General features: G+C 42.8%; 1 protein-coding gene across 2 annotated transcripts in view; it reads left to right on the plus strand.

The window, feature by feature from the left end:
- csf3r (colony stimulating factor 3 receptor) overlaps positions 1–22,526 on the plus strand; it is a 31,477-nt gene extending 8,951 nt beyond the window's left edge. The window contains exons 4-16 of one of the 2 annotated variants that reach the window (XM_062962326.1): positions 794–917; positions 2,072–2,259; positions 3,796–3,953; positions 5,308–5,464; positions 5,581–5,663; positions 7,810–8,005; positions 10,083–10,277; positions 10,383–10,484; positions 12,120–12,266; positions 13,165–13,305; positions 13,488–13,578; positions 14,326–14,407; positions 19,101–22,526. In XM_062962326.1, the coding sequence (XP_062818396.1) occupies positions 794–917; positions 2,072–2,259; positions 3,796–3,953; positions 5,308–5,464; positions 5,581–5,663; positions 7,810–8,005; positions 10,083–10,277; positions 10,383–10,484; positions 12,120–12,266; positions 13,165–13,305; positions 13,488–13,578; positions 14,326–14,407; positions 19,101–19,613 (2,177 nt within the window). In that variant the 3' untranslated portion in view covers positions 19,614–22,526. The remainder of the gene's footprint in view (positions 1–793; positions 918–2,071; positions 2,260–3,795; positions 3,954–5,307; positions 5,465–5,580; positions 5,664–7,809; positions 8,006–10,082; positions 10,278–10,382; positions 10,485–12,119; positions 12,267–13,164; positions 13,306–13,487; positions 13,579–14,325; positions 14,408–19,100) is intronic. The other variant, XM_062962327.1, reaches the window with a different exon arrangement.
- The last annotated feature ends 374 nt before the right edge of the window (positions 22,527–22,900 follow it).

Here is a 22,900-nt window from a genome sequence, read left to right on the forward strand (position 1 = left end):
TCAGGAGGGCGGGGCTGAGCCTCTCCCCTAATCCAAGATGCAGGGCTGCGAGGGGGAGGGGGAGGTGGGCGAGGCCACCAATGGGCAGCCAGGACTGGGATGAGCGGAGTTACGAGCTCTGAGGCAGGGCTGAGCTTCTATCCCTGTCCTGTGATGCCTGCCAGGACACAGGAGGTGGGGCTAGAGGAGGGGGCGGGGCCTCTTCCTAAGTGCCTGACCGGGCTGAACCTCTATACCCCACCCCCGTATTCGAACAAGCGCTTCAGGGGAGGTATACAGAGGCTCAGCCCTGTCTCGGGCTCTTTGGAAGAGCCCGAGATAGGTCATTGGTATCACTTGTGCCAAGTAGGTGTGGAAGGTGAGGAAGACCCTCAGCCATTGGTCAATTTTAGATAAGCCGAGATATAAATTCTTTGTTTGCTATGCACGTGTTGCGACAGCCATTTGCATGGTACAGACCCACTAAAGTGGGTAGCTATGGCTGTTTTGCCTTATCATCAGCTGTGATAACAATAAAAGGCTTGTTTTATTGCTCTCCTGGAATTCTCTCCTTTACTTCCCCTCTGGGCTAGTCTCCAACACAATGATTCCATAGCACTGAGCCATGGTGGTCAAATGTAAGCCAATCTGCATTAATTCAAGCATCAGCCCTAACTCATCCTCCAGACCTCCTCAAACTCCTAGAATTCTTTACTATTGAATGAGCTGGCAATAGGGGCTTCTGGGAGTTGGAGACCCAAACCACTGGAGGGCTGCAGTTTAGGGCTGCCTAACAAACTGTTTCTTCCATCAGATCCTCCATCGGAGCCCCAGAACCTGACCTGCATCATGAACGTGACCACGAAGAACCTGACCTGCAACTGGGACCCAGGGCAAGACAGCCACCTTCCGGACAAGATCGCTCTCCATGGTATCCAGTAAGGAAGATAAACTTCTGGAAGAGATCACTGATGTCTGCCAGGATCAGACAGGATCGACTGTATTTACTTGAATCTAATGCTCACCAATTTTTTGGCTAAATGACCTCTCCAAACTTAGGGTGCACATTAGATTCGAGTCAGTGCTGAGCAAAGTCAAAGGGGAAGCTGCTTCAGGAGCTGCACCTGGAACTCCTCTTTGAGGGACGTCATCTCTCATTTGATGGTCATGGCTCAATGCTATGGGATCCTGGGATCTGTAGTTTAGTGAGGCATCAGGAATTAGGAATTGTGGGAGTTGAAGTCCAACTTCGGCAGAAAAAATGGAATGCAAAGATACAGAATGGAGGATGCCTGGCTCAACAGCAGTATGTGTGAAAAAGATCTTGGAGTCCTTGTGGACAACAAGTTAAACATGAGCCAACAATGTGATGCAGCTGCTAAAAAAGCCAATGGGATTCTGGCCTGCATAAATAGTGGTATAGCATCTAGATCCAGGGAAGTCATGCTCCCCCTCTATTCTGCCTTGTTCAGACCACATCTGGAATACTGTGTTTAATTCTGGGCACCACAATTGAAGGGAGATGTTGACAAGCTAGAGGGCAACTAAAATGATCAAGGGTCTGGAGAACAAGCCCTATGAGGAGCGGCTTAAAGAACTGGGCATGTTTAGCCTGCAGAAGAGAAGGCTGAGAGGAGACATGATAGCCATGTACAAATATGTGAGGGGAAGTCATAGGGAGGAGGGAGCAAGCTTATTTTCTGCTGCCCTGGAAACTAGGACACGGAACAATGGCTTCAAACTACAGGAAAGGAGATTCCACCTGAACATCAGGAAGAACTTCCTCACTGTGAGGGTTGTTCAGCAGTGGAACTCTCTGCCCCGGAGTGTGGTGGAGGCTCCTCCTTTGGAGGCTTTTAAGCAGAAGCTGGATGGCCATCTGTCGGGGGTGCTTTGGATGCGATATCCTGCTTCTTGGCAGGGGGTTGGACTGGATGGCCCATGAGGTCTCTTCCAACTCTACGATTCTATGATTCTATGAAAACACCTTGAGGAGGGCCAAAATTGGCCCATGCCTGCTGTATACTAAGTACAGTATTATTTTTGTACTTTTGGGGGGAATTTCCCTAACATTTTCCTCTGGCCTTTCCAGGACCGACAAGAACTGTACAATGCACCGGGCTCCCATTTCTCCTTGTGTGCCTCCGTCCGGCCAGAGCTCCTGCACCATTCCTCGCCATGATTTCCAACTCTACCAGTTTGTGAGGCTCTGGGTCTCAGTGGAGAATGCCTTAGGAGCCGTGGCATCGAGGCCCCTCTGTGCCGACCCCATGGATTTAGGTGAGCAGGACCCCCCACCCATCCAGGCCAAGCTTGGCCCCTTTTTCTGGCTGCATTTGCTGGGGCCCAAAAAGGTTTCCATGGGATCCAGATGGAGAAGAGGGCATGGATGGGTAGGAAACGCTGAGCAAACCTCCTGCCTTTGTACATATATAATATTTATTTGTTTGTTTGTTTGTTATATTTATATGCCGCCCTTCCCACCTCGAAGGGGACTCAGAGTGGCTTACAAATTAAATTTACATACAATATTATATTATTAGCATGGCAATAAATTACCATATTGTAATATATCAATATATTGTACTATTATTAGTAATATTACTTGTAAAATATAATATATAATTAATATTATTATATTTTATTAGTAGTATTATATCGTATTAAAGGTAAAGGTAAAGGTTTCCCCTAATGTTAAGCCCAGTCATGTCTGACTCTGGGGGTTGGGGCTCATCTCCATTTCTAAGCCGAAGAGCCGGCGTTGTCCATAGACACCTCCAAGGTCATGTGGCCATTGGCATGACTTCATGGAGCATCGTTACCTTCCCGCTGGAGCGGTACCTATTGATCTACTCACATTGGCATGTTTCCGAACTGCTAGGTTGGCAGAAGCTGGAGCTAACAGCGGGTGCTCACTCCGCTCCCTGGATTTGAACCTGCGACCTTTCGGTCTGCAAGTTCAGCAGCTCAGTACTTTAACACACTTCACCACCGGTGCTCCTGAATATTATATGTATATACAATATGTTATAATTATTATATATTATTGTTAATTATATTGTGTGTAAATTATACACAAACACACACACACACACATATATATATATACACACATACATACATACATACAGTAGAGTCTCACTTATCCAAGCTAAATGGGCCGGCAGAACCTTGGATAAGCGAATATCTTGGATAATAAGGAGGGATTAAGGGAAAGCCTATTAAATATCAAATTAGGTTATGATTTTACAAAGAAGCACCAAAACATCATGTTATACAACAAATTTGACAGAAAAAGTAGTTCAATACGCAGTAATGTTACGTTGTAATTACTGTATTTAGGAATTTAGCACCAAAATATCACGATATATTGAAAACATTGACTACAAAAATGGCCTGGATAATCCAGAAGCTTGGATAAGCGAGGCTTGGATAAATGAGACTCTACTGTATATGTATATATGTATGTATGTATGTATAAAATATGATTGGGTGTGGCATTTAATTTCATTGTACGATATACAATGACAATAAAAGTTATGCTATTCTATTCTGAAACTCTGAAACTTTCGGCATTCACAACTACAGATGATTTTGAGTATAGTTTACAAATCCATTGGGTTCTTGCAGGGAACAAAACTCATGGTTTTTTTCCCTCCAGAGAGCCATTCTTTAAGATGATCATACACAAAGGGAACATTAGGGAGAAATATTCTCTTCCTCCTGCAGTGGGAAGCAAACTTTTCAAAGTGTTCGTCTTCATGTGTGAGCCCTTACGGATGGCATCCAGTATGGTTTCTGTGCTCTCTCTTCCAGTCAAGCTGGATCCTCCTGCCCTCCAGGCCCTGCATTCTTACCCCGAGGAGACCGACTGCGTGGCAGTGTCCTGGGAGGGAGCCGAGGGCAGCGGGCGGTACATGCACCAGGATTGCCAGCTCCGCTTCCGGACGAATCGGGACCAGGAGTGGACCCTGGTGAGCATGTCTCTCAGTGGTGCCCCTTTGCCACCCTATTTTTCCACTCTCCTCTGAGCTCTGTCCAAGGTGATGGAACCATTCACTCTAAGGAGGCATCTGCACTGTGGAATTAAGGCAGTTTGGCACCACTTGAACTGCCTTATTTATTTATTTACAGTATTTATATTCCGCCCTTCTCACCCTGAAGGGGACTCAGGGTGGATCATAATGTGCACATATAATGGCAAACATTCAATGCCATAGAAACATAGAAACAGAGAGAGAGACGCAGAGGCAATTTAACACTCTCCAGATTCCAGATTCCTGAAGAGATGCTCGATTCCAGCCACAAGAGAAGCAACTGCTTCATCATCCACTATGACATCTTGATGGATACTTCCTCATTCCAAACAGGAGCTGGACGAGTTTTATGGTGCCATAATTTAGTTAAATTTGCCTCCCCGCAGAGCGGTACCTAAATTCGTACTTGATAGATGCAACTATCTTTCGGCTGCTTAGGTCAACAACGAGCAGGGGCTATTTTTTATTTTTAATTGTTGGGTGCTTGCCCCAGAACGGGCTGGCCTCGAACTCATGATCTCTTGGTCAGAGTGATTTATTGCAGCTGGCTACTTAACCAGCTGCGCCACAGCCCGGCCCCAGGCTGTGGAATCCTGGAAGCTGGGGTTTCACAAGGTTAAAGGCACTGATGTATCACCAAACTACAGATGACAGATAGACAGACAGACAGATAACAGGTAGACTAGATGGATGAATGGTAGCCAGCAAGCTAGCTAGATAAACAGATGGATGATAGGCTGACTAGAGAGATGGATGGATGGATGGATGGATAGATTATATGGAGATTAGATAGATTGATAGGTGGGTGGGTGATTAGATAGATAGATAGATAGAGAGATAGAGAGATAGATAGATAGATAGATAGATAGATAGATAGATAGATAGATAGATAGATAGATAGATAGATAGATAGGCAGACAGATTACACCATGTAACAGGATTTTTGTTTCTGGGTTATCAATGTCATTTCCTAATTGGTTCTATCATAAAAACATGAAAAGGTTTACCCTACAGCACATCCTGCAGCACATTTTGCTCTAGTTTTTCAATGAATATCTCACAGAGTCTCAACCAATTCAATATAGTTTTTTTTTCGGCCACAAAAACAAAGTTTCTGGAGTAGAACAACTACTTTCAAAGTAAGGACTACACCATTAAATAGGAAATAACACTTTCAAACCAGGAACAGAAATATTTTCAAATTTTGTTACATAGTTACATTATTATTATTATTATTATTATTATTATTATTATTATTATTATTATTTCTGTCCCACCCCCTTTTTCTCAGGTTGAGGTCCCCAATGTCGCCCCTCTTACATGGAAAACTCAACATTGCGGCTTCCATTATGGCACCCATTACCAAGCCCAGATGCGTTGCAGAAGGTTCCCAGTTGGCTACTGGAGTGAATGGAGCCCTCCAAAGAACTTCACTACCCATGAAAAAGGTGAGTGTCCCCATAATTTGGGGTCTCTGGGAAAAGGGTCGGATCCTCGGGTCTTCTCCTGAGCTCTCTGTTGGGCGCAGAATGTCCCCAATGCCTTTGCTTCTTCTCTCCTTCAGAGCCTTCAGGAAACCTTGTGACCTGGTGGAAGATGAAGTCCAAAAGGACAGAGAAGGGGACAGAAGTGCTGTTGATGTGGAAGGTGAGCAATGATATCCCTCAAAACCAAAACCTCCTCCTCTCGGATTGGTATCTCATGAGGCCCTCAGGTGATCATCGTCCATTGGAAGTTGATGATAGACTCATGTTGGAATGTTCTAGCATGAACATATCTTTAGGAACATCTACTTCTTTCTGTTAGAAAAATTTCCCAAAATAACAGAGTATTAAAAAAACGAAAACAAGCTTTCACCTAGCCATTAAAAGTGCTCTCCATAGTGCTGAAATGTGGCTCTATAGGGTTGTTTATGTTTTCCAGGCTGTATGGCCATGTTTCAGAATTATTCTCTCCTGACACCCACATCTATGGCAGGCATCCTCAAAGGTTGTGAGGTATGGAGAAACTAAGCAAGGAAGGTTTATATATATCTGTGGAAAGTCCAGGGTGAGAGAAGAACTCTTGTCACCCTGGACTTTCCACAGATATATATAAATCTTCCTTGCTTATTTTCTCCATACCTCACAACCTCTGAGGATGCCTGCCATAGATGTGGGCAAAACGTCAGGAGAGAATACTTCTGGAACATGGCCATACAGCCCGGAAAACATACAACAACTCTATGATCCCGGCCATGAAAGCCTTCGACAACACATGGCTCTATAATCCAATCAGAAATTGACCACGGAATGGAACCAAAGGACCGAGACAATACCAGAAAGGTTTTTTTTCCAGGGATCTCTCTGTCCCTCCGCATGACTCTATGGTGGTAACAGACCATAGAGTCACATAGGAGGACTGAGAGATGAGTTCACTCTAGAAATCTCTAGGCCCTTCAACATGACTCTACTGTCAACTTCTAATGGAATCTGATAATAAAATGGCACTGGAGGAACAAGACATTTCTTGAGAGGTGTTGGCTCTAGGAATCTCTAGGTCAGGGGTCCCCAAACCTTTTAAACAGAGGGTCAGTTCACGATCCTTCGGACCATTGGAGGGCCGGACTATAGTTGGCCACCGAGCAATAATAATTAATAATAATAATAACAACAATAATAATAAAAAGAGGGTTGGCAGAGACCCTTTGGGCCATTGAGTCCTTCTGCCTTTGTGCACCAAAAGCACAAGCACAGCACTCCTGACAGATGGCCACCCAGCCTCAATGTTAATAATAATAATAATAATAATAATAATAATAATAATAATAATAATAATACAGGGTTTTGGAACACAATACTCCTGACCTCACAATCGTGTTAAAAAACAAAGTATGGACTGTCGATGTTGCAATCCCAGGTGACAGAAGGATTGAGGAGAAACAACTGGAAAAGCTGACACGATATGAGGATTTAAAGATCAAATTACAAAGACTCTGGCACAAGCCAGTCAAGGTGGTCCCAGTGGTGATTGGCACACTGGGTGCAGTGCCTAAAGACCTTGGCCTGCACTTAAACACAATCGGCGCTAACAAAATTACCATCTGCCAGCTGCAGAAGGCCACCTTACTGGGATCAGCACGCATTATTCACCGATACATCACACAGTCCTAGACACTTGGGAAGTGTCCAACGTATGAGCCAATACAACAGCCAGCAGAGTGTCTGCTGTGAATTCATCTTGTGTTTCAAATAATAATAATAATAATAATAATAATAATAATAATAATAATAATAATAATAATAATAGGTTTTAGCCCAACCCCCTTCTGCCCTTGTGCCGTGGGGGCCGGATAAATGGCTTCGATGAGCCGCATCCAGCCCCCGGGCCTTAGTTTGGGGATCCCTGCTCTAGGTATTTCAACATGATTCACTTGTGGAGCTTAACCATAGAGTCACAGTAGAGGTTCCTAAAGACATGTTTACTCTAGAAAATTCTAGGTCCTTCATCATGAGTCTATCATCAACTTCCAATCGGCGTTGGCCATAGAATGGCACTGGAAGACTGAGCCATTCCTAGCATTTTCTAAGAATCTGTAGGACTTTTAATGTGATTTTATGGTGTAGTTTGACCACACAATAGATGTTTGTTCTACAAAGTTCTAGGTCCTTCATCATGATTCCAATGGAGTCACACTGGAGGAGAATATTCAAATCAAGTCCATGAGTAATCAAATCCACAAAACCCAAATCTGCATATGTGGAAGGATGGCTATATTGTTTCCATCTTTGCTCTGGATTGTCTCCTTTTACAGCCAATGAGAACAGAAGAGACCCATGGTAAAATCCTGGGCTACCTGGTGACTTCTGGGAGGTCCCTGACCCTCTGCAACACCACTGCCTTGCATTGTGCCCTCTCCTTGCCGCCTGGGACCCAGCGGGTCCTCCTCAGTGCCTACAACTCCAAGGGAGCCTCTCCGCCCACCGAAGTCCTCCTGATTGACAAGAAAGGTAGGAAGGACCTTCTCAATGTCTCTGTATATTTCATGTTGCTGGAGATGAGCCAGTAGTCTTTCTGCAAACATCTTGAGATGTTCGACCATCTCTCACAGTCCAGTCACCATCTCAAGAATATGAAAGTCCAGCTGGCCATCCATGGATTTAACCAGCAGCAGCTTGAAAAAACTCCAAAAGGCAAATATTTGATTTTGCCATTGTATATAAGGGACACCATTTTATTATGTGTAGAGCAACTGTAGAGCCATATTTTGCTCACTTCTGTCCTCCAGCTTGGGAAACCACATCCCTTGGCTGAAGTTTCTTTCACCTCTAAAGCTCGCAGCACTAATAATAATAATAATAATAATAATAATAATAATAATAATAATAATACAAAAACAACAATAATTGACTCTAGTTTTTGGAATATCAGGAAAAAAGCCTGCCCCACACAACCTCCTTCCCAATATCATCATTATAATCATCATTAACAACATCATCATCATCATCATCATTGCCATCATCATTCACCCTAGTCTCTAGAGCAGCAGAGAACAAGCCTGCCCCATACAACCTTATTTACAATATAATAATTTCAATAATAATAATAATAATAATAATAATAATAATAATAATAATAATACAAAAACAACAATAATTGACTCTAGTTTTTGGAACATCAGGAAAAAAGCCTGTCCCATACAACCTCCTTTCCAATATCATCATTAGCATCAACAACAACATTATCATCATCATCATCATCATCATCATCGCCATCATCATTCACCCTAGTCTCTAGAGCAGCAGAGAACAAGCCTGCCCCATACAACCTTATTTACAATATAATAATTTCTATTATTTTTATTATTATTATTATTATTATTATTATTATTATTATTATTATTATTATTTATATACCGCCCTATCTCCCGGATGGGACTCAGGCTGGTTTCCAATCATAAAAACAACACATACATTACATAGCAGCATAATAACACATTATTAAACAAGGTAAAACAATACAATTATATAGCAATAAATAACACTTATACAACCTATTTATTTCATTTCTTATTCGCCTCTCCTCACAACTCACCCAACCCCACAAAACAAAGCCATGACTAAACTAAAACATCCAAATATCTTCTCCTGACAGTATCAATGGCAGGGAATTTGGGGGAATCCTTGAGGAAACCCATGATTCACCGCCCTCTCCATCCAAGAAGCAGCAAATAATAGTGTTACATAGTGTAATCGTTGCTGTTGTTGGTTTGTTTGTTTGTTACATTCCTCTCCTCAAGGATCATGTTCAGGTATAACGCAAGTTAAATTACTTACTGTATATACTCGAGTATAAGCCTAGTTTTTCAGCCCTTTTTTAGGACTAAAAAAAAATCCTCCTCGGCTTATACTCGGGTGAGGGTCCTGGTGGGCTTATATTCAGGTCGGCTTATACTCAGGTATATATGGTATATTTATTATTTTTCTCTATTGTTATTGGTATTGTTACATTTATTATTTTACTCTATTAATTATTATTACATTTATTATTTTACTGTATTATTGTTGTTACTTTTTACATTTATTTTACTCTATTTTTATTATCATTAATACATTTATTATTTTACTCTATTATTACATTTTTTAATTTTACTGTATTTATTATTATTATTATTATTATTACATTTATTATTTCACTCTATTATTATTAAAAGGGTACATAAGCACATTTACATTGAAGAAGATGAAAATAATGATTTAATCAGAGTTGAACACTCATATCGTAAACTACAGTTTGATGTAAAGATTCAAAAACATTTAAACTACTGATGTCTCAATTAATGTAATTTTATTGGTATCTCAGCTTATACTGGAGTCAATGTTTTCCCAAATTTTTTTGTGGTAAAATTAGGTACCTCGGCTTATATTCGGGTTGGCTTATACTCGAGTATACACGGTATATAAAATATAAGACGGTTAAGATACATATATGAAAATACTGTTTCCAAAAAAGCTCCCAGCTCTGGCTATTCAGTCTCCTCTGCCATCTTGCTCCATTCCTTCTGACCAATTCTGCCCCCTTTTGCAGGTCAGCCAGTGCCCCAAATCCAAGCCCTTCCTTGGGATGAGAAGAGCATCCAGGTTTCCTGGGATCCTCCAGGAACATCATCACCCGTGGCTTACAACCTGGAGTGGCACAAGGTGACCTCAGAGGATTTGCCAGAGAATGGGATGCAATGGATGCGGCTGGAAAACGGAAGCACCAGGCAAGGCTTGGTCCAAGGTGAGTGGCAATATCATTGAAGTAGGGCAATGATATGATATGTTGCCAGTTCCAACTTCAGTGCTTCCTTACATCCTCCTGCAACTTTCCTCTTCTCTCCTTCAGAAGATATCCAGCCTTTCCAACGCTACAACATCTCGGTCTATCCACTATACAAGGACGGAAGCGGGGTGCCCAAATACGTGGAAGCTTACACTATGCAGAAAGGTATTTTCCTTGGGTTTGGCTGGTCTTTCAAGATGCCTTGAAATGATTGTAAAGGGGCATCTTTTGAGGAAAAGCAACACTATTTGGAGCCTCGCTTGCACCAAAATTGTGTGGGACCCCAAACCCATTCAGAGGCAAAATCCAAAGAGCTACTTGAATTAAATAAAACCTTTCCCTTGTGCTCCTTATATCCGGCATGGCTTATGTTCCCAAAATTAAAAGGTGTGGGACTTCGTATTATAGCGAACCTTAGCAGGAACCTTTCCTGGCTTCTGATGACAACTATGGCTGCATCGAAACAACAACAGTTGTCGCACCTCAAGTTAGCTTCACCTTGCTATATCCACCAAAATGCACACACGTTGAAGTCTTTTTAGTTTATTAGAAAATATAAGATAAAAGGTTCTTTAAAAGCAAAAGTAAAGTTTCAAAAAATGGTTACAAAATAAAGCCATAGAGAATAAATCCAGAAATCACGAGGAATAAACAAGGTCCCAATAGAGCATGACAAAGTCCCAAGAACATGAACACAGAAGCTGCAAGGTAATCCAGGAAAACGAGAGCTTGCTTCTTGGTTGAACGAAAGTTGCTTTGACAAAGGTTTGCCTCCAAACACATTGCTTGAATACCCTTTGCAAAGCATTAAAGCATTTTTCTGGCCTCTAGCCTCCCTTTTGTTTGCAATTCTCACACTCCTCTGAACCCTGAATTCCAAACGGTCAGCTCGATCCAAGGAACCTGTTTCGTCAAGGTCAGCCTGCTCGTTAGTTTACTGAGTCTCATTATCAGACTGAGAACTGTCCTCCTTTTCCAAGTCCATTTGCACCTGGCTAGTTTCAGTATCAACAACATCATTCCTTGCTGTGGGAAAATGAATTGGCACTCCCTGTTCCTCATCTTCTACAACAGGGATATTTTGAACCTGATTGTGAACCTGAATCCCATCATCCTCATCAGAGCAGCAGTAATGCAGTTTGAGTACTATCGAATTCTGGGATTTGTAGTATAATCAAGCACCAGAACTATTTGGAAGAGAATGCAAGAGGCTTTGTAAACCTACAAGTCCCACAGTTTCATAGCATTGAGCAAGGGTAGTTAAACTGCATTAATACTACAGTGGAAATGCACTTAAGGAAAGGGTGCAGGATCTCATCTTTAAAGCAATGGTTCTCAAGCTTTCCTGCTCTTGAGCTTTGTTTCCCAGAAGCTCATAAGCTCAATCGTCCGGGATCCCAAACTGGAAAAATATGTAATGTAATGTAAGCCGCTTTGAGTCACTTTGTGGAGAGAAGAAGCAGGGTGTAAATAAGAATAATAATAATACTGTAATAAAAATAAGAATAATATGTAATAATAATAATGATAATAACAATAATAATAATAATAATAATAATAATAATAATAATAATAATAATAATAATAAGCAATTTGGAGAACTGCCTTAAAGGAATCATAAGATAAAGAGAGGACTTCCTCTCTGCCCCATCATTTGTTGGGAACAAGGGAGACTGGATATCCATGGGATGCATCATTACTGTAGAATTAATCTAAAACTGCATTCATTCTATAGTGTTCCATAAAAATCACTGTTTATGCTCAGAAACCCACCTTCCCTTCCTCCCCTTCTCCCGGCAGCTCCATCTGAAGGACCCAAACTCCATACTGGGAACATCACCAAGTCGACAGCCAGTCTTTACTGGGAGCCCATCCCGGTTGAAAAGCAGAACGGCTTCATCACCAGTTACACCATTTTTTGGAATGGCACCAATGAAGACATGAGCAGTGAGTGTCCCACTGGCCATGCAGTTTCCCCCTTTTTTTCCCCTATGGCCTTTCAAATTCTATCATCATTTCCAGTGAATTTTGACAATTCTTACGAGGCCTTGGTTGAACCATTATGTAATATGTAATATGATTTTTGTTCCCGGGTTATAAATGTCATTTCCTAATTGGTTCTATCATAAAAACATGGAAAATGTTTATTTGTGGGAGGGGCATCCTGCGGAACATTTTGCTCTAGTTTTTCAATAAATATCTCATCATTGAGTCTCAACCAATTCAACATATGCTGTTGAAGGCTTTCATGGCTGGGATCACAGGGTTGTTGTATGTATTCCGGGCTGTATGGCCATGTTCCAGAAGTATTATCTCCTGACGTTTCGCCCACATCTATGGCAGGCATCCTCAGAGGTTGTGAGGCATGGAGAAACTAGGCAAGGGCATAGTTTGTGGCAGTCAGAAAAACGAGGTTTCTGGAGTATAAAAACTATTTTCAAAGTAAGGTCTGCACAATTAAACAGGAGACTGTTGCAAAATTTATTCTTGAGATTAGTAACTCTTAATTATGCATTCCTTTTTATCTGTGACTTTTTCTTGTTGTATATGGTTGTGTTATGATTTTGTTGATGTAGGCCAATAAAGGCTACGTTATGTATGACATGGAGGATCCTGACTTGGATATTGAATTATGCGGCTTGACACTTCCCAGTCCATCTTTGCTGCTTCTATCCATTTTCAGTCTGGCCCGGACCTCATACTTTCATGGGGTCTTTTGGTGGCCATCCTTTTGCAAGCCCACCCTTTCCCTTGGAGATGCCCTCTCTTGTCTTGCTCTCCTTCCATTCCTTCTGTCTTTGATGGGTCCATATTGAGGTGACTAATGGGCCTTCTCGTTCTGCAGGTGCCGTTGTGAATGCCTCAGTGGACACCTTCACCCTCCGGGGCCTCTGGCCTTCCAGGATGTATCAGGTGCACATCATGGCCTCCAATGCAGCCGGCAGCACCAACGGGACAACTCTCACCCTCCACACCAAGGCAATGGGTGAGGAAACCTTCAAGAGGGTTTTCAAGCAGAGGCTGGATGGATATCTGTTGGGAGGGCTTGGATGGTGTCTTCCTTCCTTTCTGCAACCAGCCAAGCAATAGCAGCCCCCTCTACTTAGTCCAAACACCCCAGGTTTCCCAGTTTAAGCTTCCTTTTAACTCTTTTTCCTCCTCTTCTAGATGACATGGACATCTACGTTGTGTACTTGCTGGTGGGTCTGCTCTTGGCCATGATTATTGTCCTCATCTTCTGCTTCCAGAAAAGCAAACGGTGAGTGTAAGAAGGAGCTGGGCAATGGGTCAGGGAATACAAGGGACAGCAGGCATAGCTCTATATCAGTTGATAGTGGCTTGTGACTGTTTGTTGATGTGAGACAAGACCTCTCTAGGATTTATGGGGACTCCTCAAGGTGCCAAACGCCAGTATTTGAGGGAGCTCTCCAAAATGCTGAAACTGTTTTGGCTTGAGATCAGCACCTTGGAGAGTTCCCTTAAAGCTGGAATAGTTTGACTCATTCTTAGGAGCCTCTGTGGCCTAGGAGATAAAAGCCTCATGACTTGAAGGTTGGGTTGCTGACCTGAAGGCTGCCAGGTTCGAATCCCACCTGGGGAGAGCGCGGATGAGCTCCCTCTTTCAGCTCCAGCTCCATGCGGGGACATGAGAGAAGCCTCCCACAAGGATGGTAAAAACATCAAAAACATCCGGGCGTCCCCTGGGCAACGTCCTTGCAGACGGCCAATTCTCTCACTCCAGAAGCAACTCCGGTTGCTCCTGACACACAAAAAAACTCATTCTTAACAGATATTCTTCATCCTTAATCATCAATTTATATGTTGACCCTACAGGGTCAATACCTGGAATGGATTCACATGGCTCTTGCAAACAGCCAGTGCTGTGCTCATTGCTGGAGCACCCATTCATACATGCAGCCAGGCGAGAGATAAGGCAAAAAACTCACCCATCTATTCTCCCATCGGCACCTTCACTCACCTGCTTCCTCTCTCTTGAGTCCCACAGGATGAAGACGCAGTTCTGGCCCAGCGTCCCAGACCCGGCCAACAGCAGCCTGGGCAAGTGGGCCCCCACCATCCTGCAAGAGGTAAACATGGGTGCTCTTGACCAAGCATGGACAAACTTCAGTCCTCCCAACATGTGTTTTGGACTTCAACTCCCTCAATTCCTAACAACTTCCCAGCTGTTACTGGCTGTTAGGAATTGTGGGAATTGAAGTCCAAAACACCTGGAGAGAGACTCAAATTTTGCCCATGCCTGCTCTTGATCCAGGCTGGCCACTGATGCACCTTGGATCTTGGAGTCCTCGTGGACGACAAGTTAAACATGAGCCAGCAATGTGATGCGGCTGCTAAGAAAGCCAACGGGATTCTGGCCTGCATCAAGAGAGGAATAGCGTCTAGATCCAGGGAAGTCATGCTCCCCCTCTCTTCTGCCTTGGTCAGACCACACCTGGAATACTGCGTCCAATTCTGGGCACCACAGTTGAAGGGAGATGTTGACAAGCTGGAAAGCGTCCAGAGGAGGGCGATTAAAATGATCAAAGGTCTGGAGAACAAGCCCTATGAGGAGAGGCTTAAAGAACTGGGCATGTTTAGCCTACAGAAGAGAAGGCTGAGAGGAGACATGATAGCCATGTACTAATATGTGAGGGGAAGTCATAGGGAGGAGGGAACAAGCTTGTTTTCTGCTGCCCTGCAGACTAGGACACGGAACAATGGCTTCAAACTACAGGAAAGGAGATTCCACCTGAACATTAGGAAGAACTTCCTCACTGTGAGGGCTATTCGGCAGTGGAACTCTCTCCCCGGAGTGTGGTGGAGGCTCCTTCTTTGGAGGCTTTTAAACAGAGGCTGGATGGCCATCTGTCAGGGGTGCTTTGAACGTGATTTCCTGCTTCTTGGCAGGGGGTTGGACTGGATGGCCCATGAGGTCTCTTCCAACTCTACTATTCTATGATTCTATGATTCTATGATTCTATGACCTTCTCCAATGCATTGGCCTTTCTTTCGATGGTAGCTACACCTTTCTATAGCGGGCTGAAGCCATATAATCCAGTTCAAAGCAGACAATCTAGATTTTATATCGCAGTGTAGAAGGGCCTGGGTTAAAACTAATAACACTATGTAACATGATTTTTGTTCCTGGTTAGAAACGACAAGGGGCCCCTGATGGCACAGTGTGTTAAAGCGCTGAGCTACTGAACTTGCAGAGCAAAAAGTCCCAGGTTCAAATCCTGGGAGCGGAATGAGCACCCGCTGTTAGCCCTAGCTCCTGCCAACCTAGCAGTTCGAAAACATGCAAATGTGAGTAGATCAATAGGTACCGCTCCAGTGGGAAGGTAACAGCGCTCCATGCAGTCATGCCGGCCACATTACCTGGAGATGTCTATGGACAACGCTGGCTCTTCGGCTTAGCAATGGGGATGAGCACCAACCCCCAGAGTCGGTCACAACTGGACTTAATGTCAGGGGAAAACTTTACCTTACCTTTAGAAAGAACATTTCCCTAATGGGTTCTGTCATAAAAACATGGAAAAGGTTTATTAAACTGCAATCACTTTGTGTTTGCAGGAGGGACATCCTGCAGCACATTTTGCTATAGTTTTTCAATGAGTATCTGATAGTCTCAACCAATTCAACATACTGTAGTTTGTGGCACAACAAAAACAAATCTATGGAAATAACCTCAAAGTAAGGACCACACAATTAAACAGGAAATAACACTTTCAAACCAGGAATGGAATCTTTTCTAAGTTTGTTACATAATTTTGTTATTGTTATTATTATTATTATGTTGTCGAAGGCTTTCATGGCCGAGATCATAGGGTTGTTGAATGTTTTCCGGAGGTTATTAACAAATTTAGCATGGTGTCGGGCTTCAAAATCAATAAGGAGAAATCGGTTTTTCTAACCAAAAATTTATCCAATTGTGATACGGCTGACCTAGAGAAACTGTCTAACTGCAAGGTAGTGCCAAGAGTAAAATATCTTGGACTATGGTTAACTAACAAAAACAGCAAACTCTATCAAAATAACTACGACAAAACGTGGAAGGAGATAAAAGGAGACCTTGAAAATTGGCAAAGACTCCAACTTACCTGGCTAGGGAGGATTGCTGTGATTAAAATGATGGTGCTACCCAAAATGCTGTTTATGTTTCAAAATTTACCAATTATCAAGGGGGTAAAGGTGTTTGAAAACTGGAAGAAAGATTTGGTTAAATTCATTTGGAATGGGAAAAAAGCTAGAATTGCCTATAGGAATCTTATTGATGTGAAGGACAGAGGGGGCCTGGCACTCCCAGATCTCAGATACTACTATGAAGCTGCTAACTTTAGCTGGCTAAAGGACTGGATTAAATTGGACAACAAAAAATTACTTAAATTAGAGGGACACAATTTAAGATATGGCTGGCATGCTTATCTATGGGATGAAAAGGACAAGGTAAATAAAGAATTTAAAAGGCATATTATAAGATCCAGTCTCTTAACAACGTGGAAAAGATACAAGAAGGGGATAGAGCCCAAAACCCCTCTGTGGCTGCGCCCACTTGAAGCAGTCTTGAGACCAGCTACATGTATTGAAGTTGGAACGTATGAGGAATATTTAGTTAAAGAAAGAGGGCAATGGGCACTTAAGGGCAGAGAAGAATTAGGGTTAAAAGACTGGTTCAGTTTTTACCAACTGCATGATAGATTTAGAAAGGATGCGGCGGTGGGATTTGCATCCAAAAAATCCGAGTTAGAATGTATCTTTGACAGAGGCAACAAAGGCTTACTCTCAAGGCTTTATAAATTTATTCTAGACTACAACCTTGCAGACAACCAAATAAAAACCATTATGATCTCTTGGGCCAGAGACTTTGGTAGAAACATAGACCTGGAAGAATGGGAATATCTCTGGAAAAAGGGGTTTAAATTCTCTCTGGCCGGCTCAATTAGAGAGAATATGTTTAAAATGTTCTACAGAACATACATAACTCCAGAGCTTCTGGCGAAAATAGAGAAAACAGAAGGAGGGGCCTGTTGGAGATGCAAGAAAGTAAAAGGAACATTCTTCCACACATGGTGGACCTGTAATATAGTTCAAGAATTCTGGATAAAAGTGGTGAAAGAAACAAATAATATGATTACCAATAAGGTCAAGAAGAACCCCGAGACATGCTTATTAGGTTTATTTAGAAGGCATATTAGCGCAGGAGATGAAGAAATTTGCCAATATTGTTTTGTTGCGGCAAGACTAATAATCGCAAAAACATGGAAGGGGGAAGAAGAGCTAAGTATTAGAGATTGGAGAGACAAACTGGGGGGATATATCCAAATGGCCAAGCTGACAAATAGCAACAGAGGAGGAAATAATGAGGAGTTTGCAAATAAATGGAGGCTGGCACTTGGGTATTTGGAAAAGAAGACAAAGGTAGATTTGATGACAGCCATAAAGGGGATTTAGCGAAAGAAGATACAGGGGTAGTTGACGGTTAGTTACGCGATACTTACTGAGGGGTATCGGAGGTCTAGGGGGTTGGGTTCACGGGCGAGGGGTAAGGGGGACAAGGATAAGTTAAGGTACAACAATGGTATAGCAAATCTGTGATCATCCATTAGTTTAGCGACACTACAGTGCAAATTGTTATACCTGTTTGTATTTTTTTTTTGTTTCTTCTCTTTTTATTCCTTTTTTCTATTTTATTCCTTTTTCTTCTGCGGTTGTATATGGATACATGTTATTTTAGTTACTGTTTTTCACTTTCATTAATAAAAAAAATGTGGAAAAAAAAAAAAAAGAATGTTTTCCGGGCTGTATGGCCATGTTCCAGAAGTATTCTCTCCTGACGTTTCGTCCACATCTATGGCAGGCATCATCACAACCTCTGAGGATGCCTGCCATAGATGTGGGCAAAACGTCAGGAGATAATACGTCTGGAACATGGCCATACAGCCCAGAAAACATTCAACAACCCTATTATGATTACAGTGGAGTCTCACTTATCCAAGACTCGCTTATCCAAGATTTTGGATTATCCAATGCATTTTTGTAGTCAATGTTTTCAATATATCATGATATTTTGGTGCTAAATTTGTAAATACAGTAATTACAACATAACATTACTGCGTATTGAACTACTTTTTCTTTCAAATTTGTTGTATAACATGATGTTTTGGTGCTTAATTTGTAAAATCATAACCTAAGTTTATGTTTAATATGCTTTTCCTTAATCCCTCCTTATTATCGAAGATATTTGCTTATCCAAGCTTCTGCCGGCCCGTTTAGCTTGGATAAATGAGACTCTACTGTATATAATACATGGTATATACTTATAATACAGGGGTCTCTTCCAACCTTCATTATTATTATTATTATTATTATTGGTAAGACACAGCAAACAAGATAGATATGCTGGATTTCATTTCACAAAATCACAAGTCGAACACTTCCCAAGCGTTTAGGACTGTGTGATGTATTTTCGGATGATGCGAGCAAATCCCAGTAGGGTGGCCTTTTGCAGTTGTTGTTATTATTATTATCATCATCATCATCATCATCATCATCATCATCATCATCATCATCATTATTAATACCCCGCTTTTTCTCTCCACAAAGGAGACTCAAATGCCAAGGCATAAGGGACTCCATTCTTCACTCAAGCAGTGGCTAGAGACGAGTTAACTCAGATTGGGTCACTTTTTAGAGTGAATAAGTGGGATAGAACTAATAATAATAACAACAACACAGAGGACTTTGAACTGACATTCTCCATCATCTCCCCTGTCTTCCCAGGAGACCCCTCTTGCGCCCAAGTCTTGTGAATTGAGCCCGGTCATCATCTCAGCCATCTTTGTGATCGAAACGGAGGAGAAGAAGTGCCTCTCCTGTGGGAAAAGTGACTCCATGAAGGCCCTGGAGGACAGCCTCCCCATTGACGGCAAAGAGCCATTTACCCATAAGGTGGCAGATGCATCCCTGATGTCCAGCCTAGCACTGCCTGCTTCCTACATCAACAGCCCAGAGTCGGTCCAATATGCCAAAGTGGTCACGGAGGCCTACCGTCAGCAGGACCAGGCACCACCGCCTGCTTTCTACATCCGTTCCGACTCCACACAGCCTTTACTCGGCGACCTGACCCCCAGTCCAAAGCCCTATGAGAACCTCTGGTTCCACGAAAGCTGCAACGGCCGAGAGAGTGGTATCAGCAGCTGTGGCTTCCAGGAAGAGGCCTTGCTGGATTTCCCACTCCTGCAGGGCCTCAAGGTTGACGGGAATGAGGAACTGGGAAACTTCCGGAGGGTCTAGTAGTGGCTCAGGAATTGGTCTTATGCCTTGTGATTGTGTCTCTCCTGCCTTGGAGGATGTGCATCCCACTCCACACCACACCAGCTTCTCTTTCTTTCTCTCTCTCTTGAGAGTCCAAGGAGATTGAACTCACGCCCTTGATGTTGGAGTGATGCCTCTTGTTCCCATTCCAGATCCGTTATGATTTCATGGAATCATCAAGGTTTGGGGAAGGACGAAGCAGCTATGCCTTGCGATTGTGCTTCTCCTGTCTCAGAAGAGGACATGTCCATCTAAACATCCAGCAAAATGCCACACCAGCCATAGTCTGTCTCTCTTTCTCTCTCTCTCTCTGTCTTGAACATCCAAGGAAGTTGAACTCACGCCCATGATGTTGGAGTGATGCCTCTTGTTCCCATTCCAGATCAGTTATGATTTCATTGAATCATCAAGGTTTGGGGAAGGATGAAGCAGCTATGCCTTGTGATTGTACATCTCCTGTCTTGGAGGAGGACATGTCCAGAATTTTTTTTCGTGTCAGGAGCAACCTGAGTCGCTTCTGGTGTGAGAGAATTGACCGTCTGCAAGTGAAATGGCAGACAAAGGTTTGAGGAAATGAGACAAAGAGAGTTCCGGTGGCTGTAGAAAAAAATGACGTTTATTCTCAGTGGCCAGAGAGAATAAGCAAAGACCTTCTCCTGTAGTCAGGAAAGCAAAGGTACTGGAACAAAGGATCACAGGTTCTTATATACCCTTTTTCCCTCCATCTACTATGTTATCTAGGCACTATCCATCACCAATTAGTGTCAAAAAAAGTCTTACTGGGCACTTAACTAAAAAGCTATCTTTGCGTTTTCCTAAAATATAGACTACTTCAAGACCTCTGACCCTCCATTAGCCTTATCTCTGGAATTCTCATCTCATCCATTAGGGCTCCCCCTCGTCCTCCATTACTTAAGGAATTTCCCCTTATCTTAGCTGTCAGAGAGTCATTAGCACTCCCCTCTTGACATCTCAAAAAGCCTTAATTTGCCTTTTGTCCATTAGCTTATCTATTCTTGTTGACACTTAACATATGTCCCTGGCACTCAGAGTGAACTTTGGTCTTGCTTTTGCTGAGCAGAGTGTGTTTTTGGGCTATAGGCACACAATCTGCTGGTGATTACACATTTTCCTATTTCTATTTCTTAACATGATTACATTCAATATATATTTTCCAATGCAAGTATTATATTTTCCCAATACACCTTCATCACAAGGACGATGCCCAGGGGATGCCCAGATGTTTTTTGATGTTTTTACCATCCTTGTGGGAGACTTCTCTCATGTCCCCGCATGGAGCTGGAGCTGATAGAGGGAGCTCATCCGCACTCTCCCCGGGTGGGATTTGAACCTGGTAGCCTTCAGGTCAGCAACCCAACCTTCAAGTTACAACACTTTAATCCTCTACGCCACCGGAGGCTCCAGATAATATCCAGCCAAATGCTGCACCAACCGGCCATATTCTCTCTTTCTCTCTCTCTCTCTCTCACGAGACCAAGGAATTGGAGCACCTTCGAACTTGCCTCCTTGGTGTTTCAGAGATACCTCTGCTCCCATTCTAGATCAGCCAGGATTTCATTGAATCGTGAACTTCATTGAATCATGAACCTCTTATGCCCTGTGAATGTGATACCTCGGAAGAGAAGATGTCCAACTAAACATCTAGCCAAATGTCACACCAGGCATAGTCTCTTTCTTCTTCTATGGAGCTCAAGGAGGACATTCGAACTCACTTCCCTGATGGGAACAGAATGATGCCTTTTGCTCCTATTCCAGACAAGCCAGGATTTGCTAAGCCCTTGATATTGTCTCACCTTGAGCCACAACTTCTGCTGAACATGATGTGGGCCAATTGCTGCTCCTCTGGCCCTAAATTACTCCTGGCTCGAAAGCTGCCTCTAGATCAGGCATAGGCAAACTTCAGCCCTCCAGGTGTTTTGGACTTCAACTCCCACAATTCCTAACAGCCGGTAGGCTGTTAGGAATTGTGGGAGTTGAAGTCCAAAACACCTGGAGGGCTGAAGTTTGCCCATGCCTGATCTACATCTTCTCTTACACAGACTCATACATCTTCTCTTACTCTTTCCTTTGCATCTCCTTTTCTCTCAAATGTGAATCATTTCTGCTGCTTACAATAAGAAGTAACCTGGACGACGATTTCGGGGATTGGTGCTATGGTTTATATGTTTCGCATGTTTTAATTTGGATTTTATATGTTTCATTGGTTTTAATGGTTAATTTGTATGTTGTGTTCGATCTTTGTATACTTGTGACATTGAATGTTTGCCAAAATCGGAAGCCGCTCTGAGTCCCCTTTGGGTTGAGATAGAGCAGGGTAAAAATAAAGTAAATAAATAAATACAATGGCCAGAAAACAGGTGCATTTACATTGTAGGACGAATGCCATTTGATCCCATTTGAACTGCCTTAACACGATTGTATCCTGGGAGTTGTCGTTTGGTGAGGTATCATCGCTCTTGGTCAGATAAGGGCCTTTAAAACGATAAAAGTAAAGGTAAAGTCCAGTCATGTCCGACTCTGGAGGTTGGTGCTCATCTCCATTTCTAAGCCAAAGAGCCAGCGTTGTCCGTAGACACCTCCAAGGTCATGTGGCCAGCATGACTGCATGGAGCGCCGTTACCTTCCCGCCGGAGCGGTACCTATTGATCTACTCACGTTTGCATGTTTTCGAACTGCTAGGTTGGCAGAAGCTGGAGCTAACAGCGGTCACTCAGTCCGCTCCCCAGATTCGAACCTGTGACCTTTTGGTCTGCAAGTTCAGCAGCTCAGCGCTTTAACACACTGCGCCACTATACCTCCCAGGATTTCCCTTCACTATTGCTGCTATTTATCTGTACATAGTATTGCAAATTAAATTTTCTTCTTAATGTTTCTCATCTTGTCGTCCTTTGTGACTCTGAAATTGGGCAATTTCAGGCAGTTATGGATAATGAGATCCAGACCGCGGAAAGTGAAACTCACACTGTGGATACCGAGCTCCATTAAGCAGATAACTGGCACCAGCCACCCACTGCTTGCTGGGCTCTAGGCTCCCATGAGTCTTCTCATCATGGTTCCAGCAATTTATCTTTATTAATTTGACCGGTGTGTGTGTGTGTGCTTGACCTCAACTCTAAAGGAAAAGGTCCCAATGTTCTTTCTTATATTGAGGCCATGAATGAGTTGGTGAATCCCATTTGTCTCTCTTGTAAGAGAAAAAGCGGCATGTACAAATTATTAAATATTATTACTATATAAAATATAAC

This window comes from Anolis carolinensis, unplaced genomic scaffold (genome assembly GCF_035594765.1).
Source record: "Anolis carolinensis isolate JA03-04 unplaced genomic scaffold, rAnoCar3.1.pri scaffold_10, whole genome shotgun sequence".
Taxonomy (NCBI): Eukaryota; Metazoa; Chordata; class Lepidosauria; order Squamata; family Dactyloidae; genus Anolis; species Anolis carolinensis.